The sequence below is a fragment of the Pieris rapae genome, chromosome 4, assembly GCF_905147795.1.
Source record: "Pieris rapae chromosome 4, ilPieRapa1.1, whole genome shotgun sequence".
NCBI classification, from domain to species: Eukaryota; Metazoa; Arthropoda; class Insecta; order Lepidoptera; family Pieridae; genus Pieris; species Pieris rapae.
The window spans coordinates 4,721,920-4,741,450 of NC_059512.1; the positions used below are offsets into that span (position 1 = coordinate 4,721,920).

The 19,531-nt window shown below is 31.3% G+C and overlaps 3 protein-coding genes across 5 annotated transcripts in view; 1 reads left to right on the top strand and 2 right to left on the bottom strand.

Annotated features, from left to right (window-relative positions):
* Positions 1 to 473: 473 nt before the first annotated feature.
* On the bottom strand, positions 474 to 4,853 carry LOC110993077 (coiled-coil-helix-coiled-coil-helix domain-containing protein 2). Of its 2 annotated transcripts, XM_022259170.2 has the most exons (5): positions 4,739 to 4,853; positions 4,635 to 4,670; positions 1,389 to 1,536; positions 938 to 1,154; positions 474 to 550 (listed from the first exon to the last, which is right to left on the bottom strand). In XM_022259170.2, the coding sequence occupies exons 1-5, from the start codon at positions 4,756 to 4,758 to the stop codon at positions 540 to 542; spliced, it is 432 nt and encodes a 143-aa protein (XP_022114862.1). In that variant the 5' UTR covers positions 4,759 to 4,853; the 3' UTR covers positions 474 to 539. The 2 variants fall into 2 exon arrangements, with proteins under 2 accessions (XP_022114862.1, XP_022114870.1); XM_022259178.2 differs by lacking the exon at positions 4,635 to 4,670.
* Positions 2,307 to 3,767, bottom strand: LOC110993069 (coiled-coil-helix-coiled-coil-helix domain-containing protein 2). Its single transcript, XM_022259158.2, has 3 exons — positions 3,606 to 3,767; positions 3,386 to 3,524; positions 2,307 to 2,814 (listed from the first exon to the last, which is right to left on the bottom strand). The coding sequence occupies exons 1-3, from the start codon at positions 3,653 to 3,655 to the stop codon at positions 2,566 to 2,568; spliced, it is 438 nt and encodes a 145-aa protein (XP_022114850.2). The 5' UTR covers positions 3,656 to 3,767; the 3' UTR covers positions 2,307 to 2,565.
* A 1,403-nt stretch (positions 4,854 to 6,256) lies between the features above and the next one.
* LOC110992731 (transducin beta-like protein 2) overlaps positions 6,257 to 19,531 on the top strand; it is a 77,840-nt gene continuing 64,565 nt past the window's right edge. Inside the window, exons 1-2 of one of the 2 annotated variants that reach the window (XM_022258671.2) lie at positions 6,257 to 6,541; positions 8,558 to 8,755. In XM_022258671.2, coding sequence (XP_022114363.2) covers positions 6,403 to 6,541; positions 8,558 to 8,755 — 337 coding nt within the window. In that variant the 5' untranslated portion in view covers positions 6,257 to 6,402. The remainder of the gene's footprint in view (positions 6,542 to 8,557; positions 8,756 to 19,531) is intronic. The other variant, XM_022258663.2, reaches the window with a different exon arrangement.

Here is a 19,531-nt window from a genome sequence, read left to right on the forward strand (position 1 = left end):
GCTAACAAGCGATCTCTTTCAGGCAACCCTAGTAAGAATAGAAATAAATTAAAAAAAAATGATGGGTGCAAGAAGTGCAGAAGTTATATAAAAAACAAAATAAATTTATACTAAAATATAGAACCTTAATCTATTAGTAACTATATATATATTATAATAACAAACTAAAACTAAAAAGCTAACCTTACAAATTCAAGAAAATAGAGAATTACATTTACAAAACGAACAGGAGATACAAGAATTACACAGGTCACGATTGATCAGGATATGATAAGGTAAGGAAATATTTATAAAGAAGAGTTTTAAAAGACGATAGGGAGGAAGCCAATCGTATAGACTCAGGCAGCTTATTCCACAGCCTAATGGCGGAAATCCTAAATGAATTGCCTATGAAGGAAGAGCTGTGGGATGGAATTTCCATATCAATATAGTAATATATTTTAGAGAATCTCGCTAGAAATAAAAACGAAAAATGTATTTGATACTTTTATTTACAATTCAGATTTGAAGTTGGCTGCTTCGGTGATTAAACGTTTCAGTTATGGTAGGCCTGAAATTCAAATACAAAAAGTTAAAATAATAATTTGATGCCGCCGCCCACCGCACCGGTTAGCGGATATACGATGTTTACAGGAGTAGTTTTCGCACGCGTGGATTTCGTGTACTTTGAAAAGAATTATATAGACTTATATATATTATATAACAGTAATCGTTATATTTTTAATTTACTGATGTAAATAAATGATTTTATAACCACAATTATAGCTAAACTTCACTCAGAAATAACACTAAAGTAATCCATACAAAAATTCGTTTGGTAGCTTTTGGCATTATTGCAGTTATAGATACAGACTCAGTCTCAAAACTTCATTTATAAAAAAACAACTAATACACTTTGAATAAGATTGCTATAGATTAAAGGAGGCAAAAAACATACGATTCCTTCTCTTGCAGTCCCTTAGTGCTTCATTGAAAGCCTCGCACTCCTCCAGATTGTCACGGTTAGCTGCGCATTGCAAAAACTGGGCTATTTCAAAGGCACAAGGTCCGTTAGGTTCGGTGCCAAGTTGATAGTTTTGCGGAAGTGAGTGCATGACTTCTTCACGGCGGCGTCCCGTAAATAGACTCGAAATTGCTTCTCCCGCTAGATGGCCCTTAATGTAGTCATAATACATGTTTTTAGATAAGTTATGCCTAATAATAATATACCCTTGACGTACTCTTAGTTTAACCTTAATTTTTATACAAGCATGGATAATTTATTTAAATTGGTCATTTGATGTAATTCTATATAAACGTCGTTGGTCATAAGTTTTGAAAGAAAGGATTAATAAATTATAATTAGAAAAATCACTATTATAATTCTAGTTCAAAGGAATATGTCATACCATAGTCGTTCCTACTGTTACTCCGCCAGCCACAGCTGCTGCATCCCTAAAAATGCTACGACGAGGCATCGGCGTCACAATGACAGGAGGCGTTTGCGCCGGCGCATGCTGGTCTGCGCGGGAGTAGCGCGACCGAGAGCCACTAGAACTGCAAAGATACAGAAATGGAATGCTTGCGATCTCTGTATGCCAATTGATACCGCATAGATAAGGTTTGGTTGAATCAGAAAAAAACTCCCGAACAATAAATCTATTGGATTAGCCTTGTTCTACAAAGTATACATCTTAAATGAAGCTTCTACTTAATGTTACGATAGCATGATAAAAACGCATAGTGATGAAAATACAGTGTAAACTTCATTTACATTTAAGGACGAACGAAAAAAGTTAACGACAACAATGTGCAATAAAGTACTTTTTAAGTTGCAAAAAATTGATGTTGCAGTTGTGTCCATTCTTTTGTCACTCTATTATCCTTGTTTAAACTATACTGATTACTATTTACCGTCGGCAGAAATTGTTTACACGTGTTAACCATGAGTCCTTATTAGTGTGACAAAGAAATTTTGGATTCAGTGAAAAACAGGATCAAGAATAAGGGAAATAAATAAAGATGAGACGGTAGAGCCGAGACTCCGCCGAGAATTAAAGCTATGGTAGCAGTTAAATTATTGGAAAAATTCTTCCTTTATCACCAATATGCCTCGATATCGCAAGATATGAATAAAATAAGTAAAAAAATTACAACACCACAATTAACCATTCATTATGCACCAACAGAAAATCCCAATGAGTCCCAATGTCTAATTAATGAGTTGAAATTGAAAGTGCAAAAATTTAATAGACAACACAAGTTAAATATGTTACTAATGATATAAAATAATAATAATGGCTCACGGTTTTGAAATAAAACTAGGATTACATTTTAATATGTATTTTATATATGTCATTTCTAATAATTAACAATAATGTTGTCTAAACAGCTACATATGTAGCAAAAAGGATATTAATAAAATTATATTGACTAAAATTTATCTAAAATAATCTTTAAAAAATTCTAATTAACAATAATTGCCAGGTAGTTGTCTCCTAGAATTGGAAATAGAGACTTGAGGTAGCCAAATAATTTAGCCATTAAAACAGAATTTCAAATGATAAAAGCTATTGCACTGATTATTTAAAGGTGGTTGTTGACTTTGCATTGACGAAGAGCTTCATTGAATCCCTCGCAAAGAGAAAGATCACTTTGCTGTTGGGCACATTCCAGGAACTGCTTAATTTCCCAAGCACAGGCTCCTTGTGGTTGCTGTGTACCCTGGTATTGCTGGTAAGTGGCTTGGGCTGGCTGAGCAGCCTGCTGCTGAGCTGGCTCACTGCTACCTCCACCACTAAACATTCCTGTAAGAGCGCTACCAGCCACATGACCCTGTAAAGATAGATTATTATAATAAATATTTATACTTTAATAAATTGCCAGAACATCAAAGAATTATTTGTAGTCACTGAATGTGACTGAGTAACAATGACAGTAAATATTAATAATACCAAAGTTTCTAGCACTACTGTAGTCACAACAAACATTAAAGTATTTGGGGTCATACATACATAACTAAGAAAATCAGAATAGCAGTTTTGGCTAATTGTATACTCTAACAGATTTCATACCGAATAAATTTAATATTGTACATATTTCTAGCAATGAGAGCAGTGTTCACCTAGTAGCTTTAGCATGCAACTCTCATCCCTGAGATCATAAGAAGAGGCACAATAATAACAATAGTTGTTTATTAGTAGTTAAGTAAAAACATGTTTACTTTGACAGTAATTTCTTAGAAGATAAGACATCATATTTGGCCATCAGCCAAAATTAATACTGAAACCAACATGGAAATAATTGTTGAAAATTGCGCAATATTTCCTATAGGTTATCATATTATTTTCAAAATGGTAAAAGTGACAAAGTGCGCAATTTATTTAATTACGTAACGAATTCTTACCACGGCTGACCCCACGGCTACACCTCCTGCTGTTGCGGCCATTTGGCTGAACATAGAAGGTTGTTGAGGCTGAGCGGAGCTAGTTGCCGGCATAGAAGGTGGTGCAGGAGCAGGCACACGGCTGGGAGGAGGAGCAGCCCTGGAAGTTACATCAATGTCTTAGGTTATGTTTGTCAAGCTAAAATCCATGTAGTTATTTAAAAATTCACCAAATACATACCGCCTTTGGGGCGCTGGTGGTGGACTCGCAGAACGTCCTCGTCGAGGCATTTTTCCAACACTTTACCGCTTTATTCGCTTTTTATTGCAACACGATTACGAACTTCAATGGAAGTTAGAACTGACTGCGATTTAAAATTTCTTTTTCCATATACTGTCATATCTGTCAAATTTCATGACAGTCGCGAATTTTATTCCTTATATTTCTAGAATTTTTGGCCATCTCTCTTTGACCAATACGAAATAAAGAGACAGAAACAAATCTCAGATAAAGTTAATTTTATATTTACTATGGTACCTGCTGCAGATCCGAATAAATGCAAAATTCTTACATTGTCACTTTTATAAATAATATTTATACATCCAAATTCCAATACCGGTATTGGTTATTTGATAATATGAACGTTGAATTAATAATAATTAATTTAACACCTTTTTTTAAGCCATGTTTTTTAGGATTTTTCTCTAGCGTTGATTGGATCAAATAATTATGAACGTTTAATTTGATTTTTTAAAGCCTAACTAATACTTAGTCAAAATTAAAATAACAATTTATTCTATGTAACATAATGCTCTAAAAACAAAACAATCTGAAATGGTTTTTAAAGTCTTGTCAATAAGTGTATTCAACATGTATTTTTATATTTTATTAGAAATTTCTTTCAATTATATAATGAGCTTCACGCTTCACTTAAGTAGACTTTCAAAAAGGCAAAACACTTTTTTAAATTGTGTAATCTTTTTAAACATTTACATTTAAAATTTCAACCTTAATATTTTCTTGAGAGTTATGTTTGTGCCTAGCTATAGTAATTAGTAGAGACGACAAAAATATAAGCCACGAAAAAACGTACAGGGTAGTAAACTCTATCACATATTCATCTATGCCTGTTGCTTTCTGTACTAAAAAGTAAGCCGCTTATATGATGATATAAAAATATTAATGTCTACTTTCTAAGAATTATGTTAGCCCTGTCTATATGATGAGGATTGGTAATAATATATCCATTGAATATAAGCTTTTGCTTACCCATGACTTTCTCCACGCCTGCAGCTGTTACACGAGCTTTAACAATTTGTTAAAAATTACCTTTTCATTATTATTAACACTGTAATTATTTTATAAAACCTTACCTTCGGCTTCTACCTGGCATAATCAGTATTTAAAGTGGTTGGAGGAAAATCATTGTGCTATTTAACCTTTATTAATTTTATTACAACTGAATTTATTGCATTATGTTGCTATGGTATTTAGTTTGAAAACTTATGTCAATTTAAATACCATAGTTAATTTTATTGTTATTGGAAAGTATCAATACTTTTTGTTGTCCGAATATTTATATTTTAGAATTAAAAAGCATTAATTAGTATATTTAGGTATTAAATTTTGAACTTATTTTCATAGACTGCGCGAAAACAGAACTTTAATGTACGACAGTAGTTATATTGATATGTAATATTAAAAACGCTTCCTATTATATGGCAATAATGACTAAAGCGACCATTTATTATCTGACTCCAAATGAGGCGTTGGTTTAGTTTAGGTCTGGTCTTGCGGGAATGATGCAACTGACAGACTTATCGAGCACATCGAAACGGCAACAGATTTCCTGCTCGAAAGGGTTCCAACCGCTAAAATCGTGGCTTCCGCGAATGCGAGGCGGTGCTTCACTCTAAAAAGCGTAAACTTGGCGCTACATGGACTACTGTTCTCTGTGAGGCTTTCCAGTACCAGCCATACCATCCGTCTCACATCAATGTTCGTCGTGCCACAAATGAACGTGTTTTAAGGCATTGGTTGTTAATGGTTGCATTAACTAGCACTTTATATTTTCATAATTTTTTTTCGTTTATGAATTAAATTACTTTTTTTTTCTAAATTTTTGGTCTGTTTTAAATCAAATGAAAACAATTTTTTTTAAAGATATTTAAAAAAATAAATGTTCCTCAATGTGTATTTCGAATTGAATGTTAATCAATAGTCTGATGTTATAAATTGGTTCAGATTATACAAATGAAGCCTCATTTTATACAAATTATTATAAATATAATGTATTGTACAGAATATGGATCCCAACAATATCCTAAGCCTCTATATGATATATTTTAATTACTGTTCTTAGTTGTTACTTTCCATAATGTAGTTAGTAGTATATTGAATTAGAAATAGTTTTATAACCTGCTGATCCTATCCCTTATCCTATGTAATTTTTGTTCGATCTAAAATTCTTTTTCTTTATTGTTCTTTTCCCTTACCTTTGTCGGTGGCTATACGCTCAGCGTAATGCTATATTTAAAAAAAAAAAAAAAAAAAAAAAAAAATATCCTAAGCCAGTGATTTTCAACCCCTGTTCCGCGGCACTTTTGTGTGCCATCAAATTTCAAAAGTGAGCCGCCAAATCTTGTATATACATATATAATGATGTTAATATTATTAAATTGTATATTTTTTTTATTATTAGCTTCAATTAATACTGTGTTTGACGTTAAATTATATTACAGCATATATTAGTTTATTTTACATGTTTAAAGTTTTGTTTATACCTTTTTAAGATGTAAGCTTCCCTTCAAAACGTATAAAAAGAGTTAACTGTCATTTGACTTACTCGAATTGAAGCTGTCAATAGTAACAGATGTCAGTCACTTCCCACTTGTGATCTGTACTACTTGATCTGTGGATCTGTATGTTTGCGGTGTTTTGGCAGTTTTCCTTTGAGTCTGAAACCGCGTGATTGTTCCTATATTGACAACTATCCTAAGCGGAGAAATTTAAATAATTCTAAGTGAAAATTAGCGAAATGGATAGCGGTTTAAATATGAATCTATTTTTGGCTATATTAGCTACAGTTCTATCATGCATTATCATACATTTCATATACAAGAACATTTTTGGCAACAAGAAACCAAAAACAGAAGAAGAAACTTCGAGGGATATGGGTAGGTATTTTATTAATATTTATAATAAATTGTAGAATGACTAAAATTAATATATTTGTCACATGTATCTTTATCTTTGTTGCATTACAACGAAAACCCATTTACACGTGGTTTGCCGCGCAAAATCACTGGCATACATACAGCTTTTTTCGCTAAAGTTAACTGTATTTTTTCCTTTAAAACAAGGTCGTACCGTAATCCTAATAATCATGTACCGTATTAAAGACTAAAGTTGTATTAATGTTTTCATTACTGTATCTCTTGCAACTTGGTTAGCAAGAATATCCATTATTATGCAGTACATACTATGTGTAACATACTTCAATTTCCAAATAAATAGTTACTCTATTTAGTTTTAAAGTAAGTTGACATAATATAAATGCTTTTTGGATGTTCACATTGTTCTTCACATGGTTATGACAATATAACCATGTGAAGAACAATACAACCATGTGCTTATAAAGGGTTAATGATTCACAACACATGAGTGGGAATATCTAATAAAAAAACCTAGAATTTGCTAAATATACCTGTATCGCTACTTTTATCTTTTATGCATCTCACTTTATCCTATTTTAGTAGTATTTTAAATATAAAAGGTTGATAATTTAGAAAATAATTATAAGACTAGTACATTTGTTACTAATATATAGCAAAATAATAATTCTGAATTAGTTTTTTACCATGTGGAGAAGTATAATTTTTAAAATAAGTGATACTCTTGTTTACTAGTATACCATGACCTTCTCAACCAGTTTGTTATGTCATGTTTCAGATGTATTTAAATTGGCCTTTGCCTTATCATACAATATTGTTATGATGGTTAAAAATTTAATTCAAAATCATAAAATACAATTAGTAGTATGGTAGATATCACTCTTTGTAATTATTATGAATGTAACATATTGTTTAACTTGATGTATAAATAATTGTATAAATTGATTTTATTTCCTGATTATTTCTACCAACCAAAAAGGCATTTACTGACTATGCTATAAATTTTTTTGCAAATATGAGAGTTAAATATATGAACCACAGAGTTTACATAAAAAAATATTTGTTAAAACTGTTTTACTTCTGTCTACTACCTACTACTGTATGAGGCTCATTCAGTTGTTTCCTATGAATTGCCTTGAGTCATGCAATTGACAAAGAATTTTATTGAATGGCTTGATTTACATTGGAGGAGTTTGAGGACAGGAAAAAGTACCAACTTTTTCTATGTACATAGCAATGTAAAATAACTTTTTAAAAGTCTAATATGTCAAGTTAAAGCCAAACAAATACAAACAATGTTATTAAATTCTCACATAATCAATGATTGGTCATTGTCCAAGTCTACAAAAGCAAAATGAATAAGATGCTTTGTTAGTATTTCACATGTGTTAAAAAAATCGTTTAAGTATATGAATGGTTTGCCATGAAATAGTTTGTTTTCAATTAGAACTATTCTTAAAGCTCATAAGTATTTACCGACTATTACGTATTACTTATTACAAATACGTTCATTTACGTCTTTATGTAATTATTATCGTTTTTATCATATTTTTACGTCTTTAAATATTTGTATGAATTTTTAATCACATTCTTATTATGATAGTATTGTAGTAAAATTCTTTCGTCGGCTATATCAAACATTATAAAATAATTTAATTCATATTTTATTCTCAGTAATACAGTATCAACTATATATAAACTTATATGCTTTAAAGTGTCCTTTGTTAAGTATTTAAATTATAAAGATTATTATCCGGAGCTGTATAAAATCTTATTATTCAAAAATAATGAATTTATTCTCATAAGTATGAAATATATTTTTAGAAGAAAAAGTTATCAAGACGGTTTCGATATCTGTACACATTTGAGTAAATATACAGTTTATGAGACTAATTTTAATATCAACATTCATTCAAGGAAATTGTCACAATAATTCAATTATTATTATCGAACATTTTGTGTGCTGTTCATTCAGCAAATTGAAATGTATACATTTTAATTTCTTATGTAATTTTACAGTGGAACCAATTGCACCAGCGACCGAAAACACTGTAACGGAAAGTCGTCCGACCGGAAAGAGCAAGAAGCGCGGAACATGGAAACAGAAAACCGAATTTTCTCACCCTTGGCTTCTTAAAAATCTCAAGGGTCATCCGGGAAACGTTTTAATGGTGGATTTCTCTGCGAATGGGAAGTTTATGGCTGCAACCTGTGATGGTAAGCATCGAATGTGCAATGATGATGATGCAAGCATGTGAAATGTAAAGGACGTTATTCAATATTTCAGTAATTAAAGTAGTGAATCCTTAATATGCTGATATTCAGTTTATCTAGCATACAAAAAAATAATTTTATTCTTGTGTAAACTACGCGATACTTTACAATTTACGTGAAATGCTGAATGTGTGTAGTATGGTGTCGGTTGATTAACTTGATATAGTGCATCTAATGATTTCTTACGTTGTGTGATCTTTTAATATAGCAATAAGTCTGTACAGTTAACAGTGATTAACACGCGTTCCGCTTGCACTATGCTAGGGTTGTAAAGTTGATTTAACATCCGGAATAAAATCGGTTATATAATGACTTTCCCGATACGCACCACTGCTATTGTACAACTTTTCAAGTCTTAACGTAATTGGACCTAATTCTCAGATTCAACTTAGATTCTACCTCTTGTTTCATAACTGATTTGTTTTTGTTCAGTTTTAAGTCATTACATTTCATTATTTTGTTGCAGTTTTCAGGCATATTTTCTTAAGACTTAATCTGTGGTCTTTTTCTAAAGAAATATAATTGAATAGATTTTATATGCCTATTAATTGAACGAGGAAACTGTCGACTATCTCTCTTAGACCTTGAGGGTTTTTGTCCAATTTCGTTACTGTTATGTGTAATTTGGAGGTCCGTTGAAGTCATCTGAAGGTTATATAAGATTTTAATAAAATTTAAATTTAAATAATTTAAATAATTTGAAATATAAACTCATATAATAAATTAAGGTTAGTATGCTTATATTATAAACGCGGAAGTAGGGTGTGTCTTCATACGTATGTATGTGTATGTATGTCACACTTCCAGTTTTCATTAATTTGACTACTCGAATAATGTAATGGCAATAAAATAGAGTTAGTATAGCAGAATTTTGACATTAATTAAATGTTTACGTACGCCAGAGCCTTTAATAAAGTTTTCGTAAGGTATAGGTTAACTCTCTTCAGAATTTTAAAAATGTTTGCGCATTTTCGTCTGAAGGTGGTTACAGATATTTCAATATCGTCCACAGGACATTGAACTTAAAAATAATTCAACATGTATTGGCAATACATAATTTATTAATTAGCTACTAGTAATACATTATTCAGATTTGAATGCCGTTTCTGTACCTGATGGTAAATTGTTATTTACATTGTGTACTCTGCTAGCACGGCAGTGGCTAGTAGCTAGATGGAATCATTTGCTTATGTTAGTTCTCATTTACATTGTTATTGCTATGAAAATTTACTTATATAAGCGAAAGGGAATTTGGTTTTTGTAGGCATATATCGATATCTGTTATGCTTGCGATGCGTCTGTAGGCAATTATAAGATTTACACTATCCGCATGGGTATCTGCTGCTTCGATAATTTGAATTCGGAATGTAAGCGATGGGTAGGCTAATCACCAATAATAAAAAAAATATTTTTATCTTGTTATTTCCGTTTAACTATAAATAATTGAATTGAAAGGAACGGAGTTGAACATGTGTTTATATTAATCACATAATGATATAGACTAGAATGTTTTAACGAGTGTTTACCGTTGTTTCAACTTGGCGATGCCTGATGCTTTGTTTAACACATTGTATATGAAATTTATCATTTTATCATTAAATAAATGGGTCAAGAGCTCACGTTGAGCTTGAATCGACCCTATTAATAAATTTAATGTATTGCTATCATATATCAAACTCTATGGTCTAAGAAAGGGCATAGATTATTATTAATAGATTGCAATCGAATACTAACTTAAATGTCAAAAGCTGAACGCGCGGTCGCTAACCTCTTAGTGTCTGCCGGTGCCGATACGGAGACTAATGATTAGTTCGAATGAATACCAGCGATGTGTGTCATCTTTTACATTAGACATGAGTCAAAGATAGTAAAACTTTAGTTGTCATGTGTCTCTTACAACGCAGCGTAAACATAATTTGACAGAATGAGACGAAAGAGTTTTAGTTTAAGTAATAAGTTGTTTTTTTGAATAATAGGAAAATAATCTGATTTTATGTGCTTACACGCATTGCTGTGTTTCCGAGTTTTAAATATTTATTTTTATTAAGTTCAACGGTATAGCAATTAAATTAATAATGAATGTTATACCCGTTAATTTAAGTTATTGTCAAATTATAATTTTGTATCGTAAATTCCTACTCTAATATCTGTTTTTACTCCAGTGTATGTCAAAATGTGTATTACAGATTTTCTATTTTTACCGCTGAAGACGGCTGAAGCCATTCACAAATCAGCACTTCTCTTCTCAATCATTACACGAACTTTTTAGTATTATGTATTTTTTACCAGCGACTCGCCCCGGCACGCTAGTTGTTTGCATGGGTGCAATGCTGATTTTTGCGCACGTTTTTTAAGTATTGTTATTTCCGTCCGATCGCTGTTTTTTTTAAATGGTAACTCGCTGTTGGCCTTAAGGGCCTTTACTTCCCCAGGTGAAGGCGATTTTTTACCCTAATCCTAATCCGTTTGTGGCAGGGAGAACTGCGGCCTCCGACGCGCTATTTATAAGCACGCTCCCGCCGCCTTGCCCGGCCGGTATGGCCGAAAACGCTACGCATTTTTTAAATCTGTGATATCTTCGAAAATATTTACTTAAATCATATGCTGTAAAGGACCACATAGAGTTATATTAACAATGTATTGTAATTATACATAAAAACCTTCCTCTTTAATCATTGTATCTATTAATACGATTTAAATCAGTTGCGTATTTTAAAAGATTTAAGCATTTCATAGGGATATAGGGACAGGGAAAGCGACATTGTTTTATACTTATATGTATTTAAATTCAATTATCGCAAATTCTTTTAAACATTCTATTACTGGCGCCATTAAGATAATAGACAGATTAAAAATATGTACGTAATATTGCACGTACAGTATTAGTTAGGAACTGGATTTTTTCATGGGGACTTCCTTTCTATAAAATCTATATTCTATCTATTCTATATCTTTGTATGACCAATGTCTGTGGTATCAATTTATCTAAAGCATTATTCATTAATTCTAACGTCCTCATGTTTCATACTTTCATTGACCTTAACTTAAAATTTGATTATTTTTTAATCAAACAAATTCAGGTCTTTAACATCGCCTACCGGTTCGGGCTTAGGTTAATAACCGTATAATTATAAAACATTTGTAAGTCAGTACCGTTATAGGATTCGGCATTTAAGGAAGGACAAATGCACAAAAATAGCGATCAAATATTTTATACTGAAACAGGTTTTGAATTGGCATATTATGTATATGAATTTCATGTACGAGTCGGTCATTGTATAAATGCGCTATATAAAGATATTTTATTAGAAAGAACATTGTATAAAGAACTTATTTACATATACAATATGACAATTTCGATTGTTTTGGTGGTTATAGCAATAAAAATATATAAATTTTGTTTAAGTACCTTACGTATATTGTATGTCTACAGTTCTACACGTCCAAACGATTTCGAACCCATATTGTGGATAATTTTATATATGTTGTACGGAGGTAGTAGTAGTAGTTGTATAGTAGTACTTTTGGGCCAAAGATTTTTAAGCTACATTTTGTCTATACATAACATGTTATCGTTTCTCGTTCATGAGTATCGTTGCTAAACCATTTTTATGTCACAACCCTCAAAAAAGCCAAAAAGTTAAGGAAACGATTTTGCGACCCCGTTATTGTATATTATAATAATATATACATTGCACGCTATTGTATATATATAATATATGTAGTTTGTATTTATTACTATTCATCGGACAGCGACCCCCCTTTAAAATAAACTCAACACCCCGCTTGAAAAACAATATAGAGTATACGCTGGTTGTTTTGAAGTCTCTTAACCCCTAGTTAGGTGATCAGTCTTCTGAGCCTTTACCAACTGTACTGTTTTGCCAATCGCACTCGCTTTTCCCGGATTATCATTGTCTGTTAACTACTATGTAGGATGATAGAAGTTTAATGACAACATTTTAATGTGAATATTAAAATCTATTTATCGAAACTTCCGCTTAGTGAAAAGTATTCAGACAGAAATTACATTTAAATTAAATAATTTCCTCTAGTCAAGGCTTCTTTACAGTAAAAAGTGCATACTGTAAATCGATATTTGTCACTAAGTACCTTTTAGACCGAGACAACGAAGGTAGCGAATAGCGATAAAAAAACAAGGAAAGAATTATAAATACATAATTTGAAGGCTCTGTAAAATTGATTTCACGATAGAAAATTTAATTTAATATTCCGTAGGATACCTACTTGTAAGTATGAAATTTCTAACTATTTAATACATCTTTCTTTCTTCATATTTTTCAGTCTTGCTCGTGCTTTAAACTTTTAGTATGTTAATGTTTATGTCAATTTCTAAATCATCAACATCTGACAACGAAAACTAAATCGAACAATTTTTAAATATTATTTTATAAAATGTTAATGTTAAACGATAAAAGCAGTAAAATACGTAACGTATTTATCATTATCAGTCATTTACTAGTAGTCATTTATTTGGTAGTAGCATAGAAATAAATACGACATTTTTTCCATTTTATAAAACGCTCTTCCGCGATCGCTGCCAATGTTATAGTGGCCTTATTTGATGCGGTCCAGTAGCACCGAGGACGACCTAGTCACGGTCACTCGTTACGAGTCATCAGCTATCTTTGACTCGTGATGCTTGGGATCTCTAACTGAATTTATAAGTATAATTGCATTAACCATCAATAATACTTTATACTTCTTGTACTTTACCCTCTGTATGTGTTTCTTTATGTATTGTTCCATATTAGGTTGAAATCGCTTGTTAGCGATAAGGCCGCCCGTTGTCTAATAACTTATTTAACCTGCTTATTTTTAGTATTTTTTATTCTTAATTATATATATTATGGTTACGAAGTGTAAATAAATAAAAATAAACAAATAGATGTTGGAGTAATATCCTTTACTATCAGCTGCAAATAGATAAATTTATAGTCGTTTTATGACGAAAGCGTCTTAAATTATTTTTGAAAAAATCTTTCGAGATGCGATGTAAGAAATAGTTTTTATTTAACTAAAAGCTCAATACGGAAACTCAGAATTGGCACTAAGGGAAGTTAATAAAGTTGCAAGGAGCATTGAAACTTGTAGTTAATTAAACAATGCCAGTAGCACGCAATAGAAAAAAAAATATTGACTCAATTCTTCCGGATAGAAATGTAGGCATGAAAAATATGAAGAAATGTAAAATGAAAGTTGCGGTTGTGCCCTAAGTGCTAACTTTTCAGTTTAAATTGTAATAATTTGGAAAGTGATGTTTCACGAGATGGTAGTGAAGGAAGTTTTCAAAGGCGATTGGATATTTTTTATAACGTCTATCTGTGGTTTTATTCGCAGAGGTATAAATCATAATTTACCTAACAATTCAAATTTATTAAACAAAAGCAATAAAACGGTCGGTCTATTTCTTGGCATTCTCGAGGTAGTGCGTGTTTTGGAAGGGGTCGCGGGCCCGGTGGTAAATAATACGTGCAATTATACTGACGTTTCACTATCCGTATTATACTTACGTTCATCGTAATCCCACGTCATTGAAACATCTAATAAAAATATATACACGCAGAAATAGCAATTGGGAAACTCCCCATCTGAAGTCTGTTGACGTAGTGTAGCCTTCATCCCGGTTCTGAAAGGTAGTTGGCAAGTATTTTATATTACACACTCGCGTTCACATTTTAACAACACCATCTTTTTAATCGTAGTCGATGCCAGTGTCACTTGCTGCAAATGTTTTTGTCACAACAAAAGGCTGATGTCTATGCTTTCAATAGATTATTAGACCAAGTATTTTGAAATTAGCGTAGTGATAGAAGCTCCAACAAGTATCTGCAGAATCTTACCATAAATCCATTGAGGTTTTATTGTCTATATGTAATTTTCTCATTTCTAATAAATTATTATAAATACAATTTTTTTAATATAACTTTAAACGATTTAATGTTTAAAGAACTTTATTTCTCATTACAAAAAAAAACAGAAATATTTATATACATGAGAAACTTAATATTAATATGTATATATTATATACGAGCGAGATACACGTCGCCATTAGCCGTAACAATTTTAGTCAGCTATGTTCATTCTAACATGCATCTTTAATGCCTTTTTGAATTTGTCAAACACTCCAATATTGCGAATTTGAGATGGTAATTGATTAAATAATTGCACACCCTCATACCTAATAGATTTCGTCGATTTTAATCGTACCGATTCGATCGATTCAATGATTTAAAACGTAACTTGTAAATTTCTGTACGTGTTTTATTTGAAATAAATGTCTATGTCTAGTCTAATTATAGAAAGCCTAGTAGAATACGGAAAACGAATGGATTTCTTAAATCACACTAAAAGCACACTCATACTCATATATATACATATAAATAAATAGTAAATATTCTTGATACGAAATCATAGTCAAGCAGTTTGACTAAAATCCTTCTGTTCGGGCTGTATTTCGGCATTTCGGATACTTTATTTAGATTACTTCGTTTCCTTTGTATGTTAGCGACGTTAATTTAATAATCAACTTTTATTCGCTGACTAGACGACTATTGTAAACTCCAGTCTGACCCTATTGCCATGGGCTGCTAATCAACTTAGTATTGCTATAAATATCGACATGCTGTGTATTCTTAATATACACGTAACTATGTCTCTGTCTTAGCTGACCGCTAAATTTTGGTATAGGTACGGATAGACGACACTTTGTCTCATAATTCTATATTTAAAAGTGATATTACTGTTATATTTTGCCAACGTATTGTTTTTGGTTACCCTCGTTTGTAATATATGTTTGTGCTTACATACAATAAATAAATACTTCCAAATACATTATAATTGCCGAAGTCAATTAATTGTTATAATTAATTTAATATCTCACTTAATATGATATTTATACATATTTAAAGATAATGCAGTGAGTCGTAGTAAAATAGTAGTAGCACCTTTTACTTTAGAAAAATTTAATGTTAATATAGATTTGTAATGATAACAAATTTGAAGCTTTCATTAAAATATTACGTTCGTAATATTACTCTCTCATTATCAGAGAGATCCTCACAAAAAATACGTAATAAGTGCTGTAGTCAATAAGGAACAATATTTTAAAAAAAGCTTAATTCTTTGTATAAAATCCGGACGATAAAATCCAAAGATGATTTTATGGTCGTCTCACTCATGGTCGCAACTCGCATTGATTAAATTATATTTTATTTATTTCGTATTCTTACCTTCAATAAGGAATAATATTTTGATATGCTTAATATCCTTGTATAAAATCCAAAGATGCTTATCATGATAAACCGACTATAAACAGTATTACATTGTGTTAAACGTACACTCCTACGTATTGCCGCAGATTTTTTTACAATTTCAAAAATTTAATAAATACAATAATGTGTGTTTATTACAGCAGGTAATGCGCCTATTTGACATTTTTATATAGTACATAATGAGTACCTCTTTGCCTTAATTTTATCGGTACTAGTATAATTATTGAAGCTTCTAAAAAAAAAATTTTCTACTTAGATTTAAATTAATGATAATTAATTTGGACTTTGTAATCATAATTATGACAATTAAATTATCATTATTTATTATTAATGCTGTCATTGTCAGATGAAAGAGACCTTGATTGTTAATTTTAGGGACAAATTTATTATAATTGAAATAAATATTTTTTTTCGACTATGTAATTTCGACAATACGAGTAAATCCGAAAGCCTGAATGAGTGAATTTTCGTGAAGCCAACACTATCTAGTGATATCTTGTCCACATAGAATTGTGGGGTTTTGTCATTGAATTGAAAAAGGGGTTAATGTCAAATTATAGTTCTTTAAGGTAACGAACTTTATAACCTCTTCTGTTTCAAAGAGTTGATTCAGTGAAAGGCTGCGTTTCCTAATGCGCTCTGCGGCTCTGCTTAGATTATAAATAATTCCTCTAGTGCCCTACCAACTAAGAGCCGCTTGCCAAGGGCAGAGCAGTTTTTTCTAAATGCTTGGGATGATAGGCAAACGCCTATCGCCTATCACCAGGCAGATCCATACTTACTTAAAAAACACTTTAATTCCACTATAGTCTAGCCTATTGAAACTAATAATTAGTTAATATAATAACTTAACACACTCACTAATATCTTTTTATGAACTGGTAAACCTTTAGGGAATAATCAAAGCGCCGATAAACGATAGTACGATTTTCCTTGAAATAAATTATTCATAAATATGGTTTATCATTACCTGTATCAATGTCTGTATACGACAGACGGATTCATGACTCATTTTCGTGTTTCACCTATATAAATTGTCACATTGGCAACAAAGATTGGGGCTTCCCTTTAATGAAGTATTATAGTTTAAATCGGACACAGGTAACTGATGTGTTTTCCGTTATTTTTAGATTCTGATTTACGTAATTAAATAATTTCCTTTATTTAATATAATGTCAGTAAGCTTTTTATTTTTGGACTGACTATTCGCATTTGATCACATCACGGCAATGTCATATCAACAGTTAAAACGGTTAAATGTCGCATTGTGTTCGAGCCTTCGTTAATTTAATTGATACCGGCGTATGTACGGCGAGTTATGAAACTATGATATGATGATATAAACGCAGGAAGTTATCTAACGCACTAACTAGGTTTTTAAGTAAAAAATTTAATAAGTTATTGCAGGCTCTCTCTATCTGTCTTTAGAGATATGTACACTTAATATGAAGGTTCTGTCTAGCTCTTGTTGAAAGATAAACACATTTAATGTTTCAGAGTAAAGACATCTAAATAAATCATACGCTTAATATTTAATTATATTATTATTATAAGTCAACAAAATCTGCATACTGACACAATGACAAGTAAAAAAAACACTGAGATATAGAAGGCTCGGTCTAGTCGCAAGTTAAATAAATAAATAAAACGCGTAATTTATTTATTACTACGAGGTATGAAAATGCTGTGTTTAATATATTCATAAATGCTAATAAGTATGTCGTCGTACTACGAGGATACTAATTTTGCTTTTTTTTTGAAGTATAGACAGTGTAAATTATTTTATGTAAGTAGGCAGTAAATCAGTTTTCCTAAGCCGTTTATTCAAATTATGTGTAAATTGCGCTCGAGGTCGAAGGTTTGAAGTTTGTTTTCGTTGCTGGTTAAGCAGAGGTCACACGTTGCTAACTGATTTCAGAATGCGTAGGCCGCAGCCTCGAACGCCTGACCCCCTTACAAAGCGAGTATTTTTCGGTTTACAAAACTTCAGCGCGTTCTCACTTACGGTTAAGAGTCCCATCTTAGTTTAAATCTAATACGTTTAGACTTTTGACTGAATATCTAGTCTGTAAGGATGTTTAAGTAGAAGATGTAGAAGCTTTTTTAAATTACTAATCGTTTCTGTAATAGAAAGTTTCAGCACATTTATATCAATAATATTGGTTTTGTTCTACGCTTTACTTCCTGTTATAAAAAAACAAGACATAAATGTATTTTGAAAATAAACATTTAACTGAGGCGAATAATGATAAATTGAAACTCATTTTACTTAAAATTTAGGACACCTTGTTAAAGTATATAATTACATTTTCTAGGACATTTTTTTTTGTTCTTAAGTGAGCGCTCATTTTAATACAAATACCGTTTTGAATTGTTTTATTTTAAATTATGAACGATATGGAAACCAGGCTGTAATAGACTGCAAATTTTCAAGATTGTTGGAAATTATACTCATAACAATTTTTAATTATAATTTCTATGTCTTGTAAGTAAAATCCCAAGCTCTGTGGCAATTAGGGTTCATGTCTGCAAGCAATAATGCTTACCTGGTGACAGTGTGTCATCAGATAAGCCTATTGCTGTTTGCCCCTTATTCTATAAAAAATCTGCTCCATTATTTGTATCTTCGAAATTAGTTAACATATATGAGACACTAGAATGGCGAGCTACCACAACAATTGATAATAAGGAACAGATTTTAAATATCACTAAATGTTTTCGGTAAAACATATGCCCTATAATTAAAATGTACAAAGTTGCATTACAAATTAAATAGTCGGTGTTACAGACGTTGTACAGTATTTAATTACATAGTGTATTACATGTTGCTAATGAACTACATTGTTGCAAGTAGTTCCTATATTTACACTGGCCAAAAATAACTGAATGATAATAAACCATTGTACTCTATAAGGATCCACTTTTTGGCGTTGTGTTCGAAATTTGAATTTTTCTCTCTGAGATTCTCTCTCGAATGATTTTCGTGTTTAAAGTGCTTATTGGAATTGTTAATTTTTAACACCCGAGTTTTATATCCAATATTAAATTTCGAATACTGGATATGGAATACTGGCTTAAGTGGCTCAAGGTTTATTGTGGGGTTAACACCGTCAATATTTTTTTTACGAATACGAGTCAGGCATTTTCCTGTGAGCTCCACGATCCGCGTTCCAGAAACCAGGGTACAGATATTTAAATTATTAATATCATGTTTATATGTTTTATTTTTTTTGTATTGTCTAATAATATTATTTCTCTTATATATGGGCATTACAAAGTTTTGGCTTTTACAAAACCTCAATGTATCAAAATAATATGTTTCGTTCATAAAAATTATAAGCATCAATAATTAAAAAAAGATGTCTATAACATCTTTTTTTAATTATTGTTGCAATGCAGCAATGAAACCCTTTTTTTCGAACGC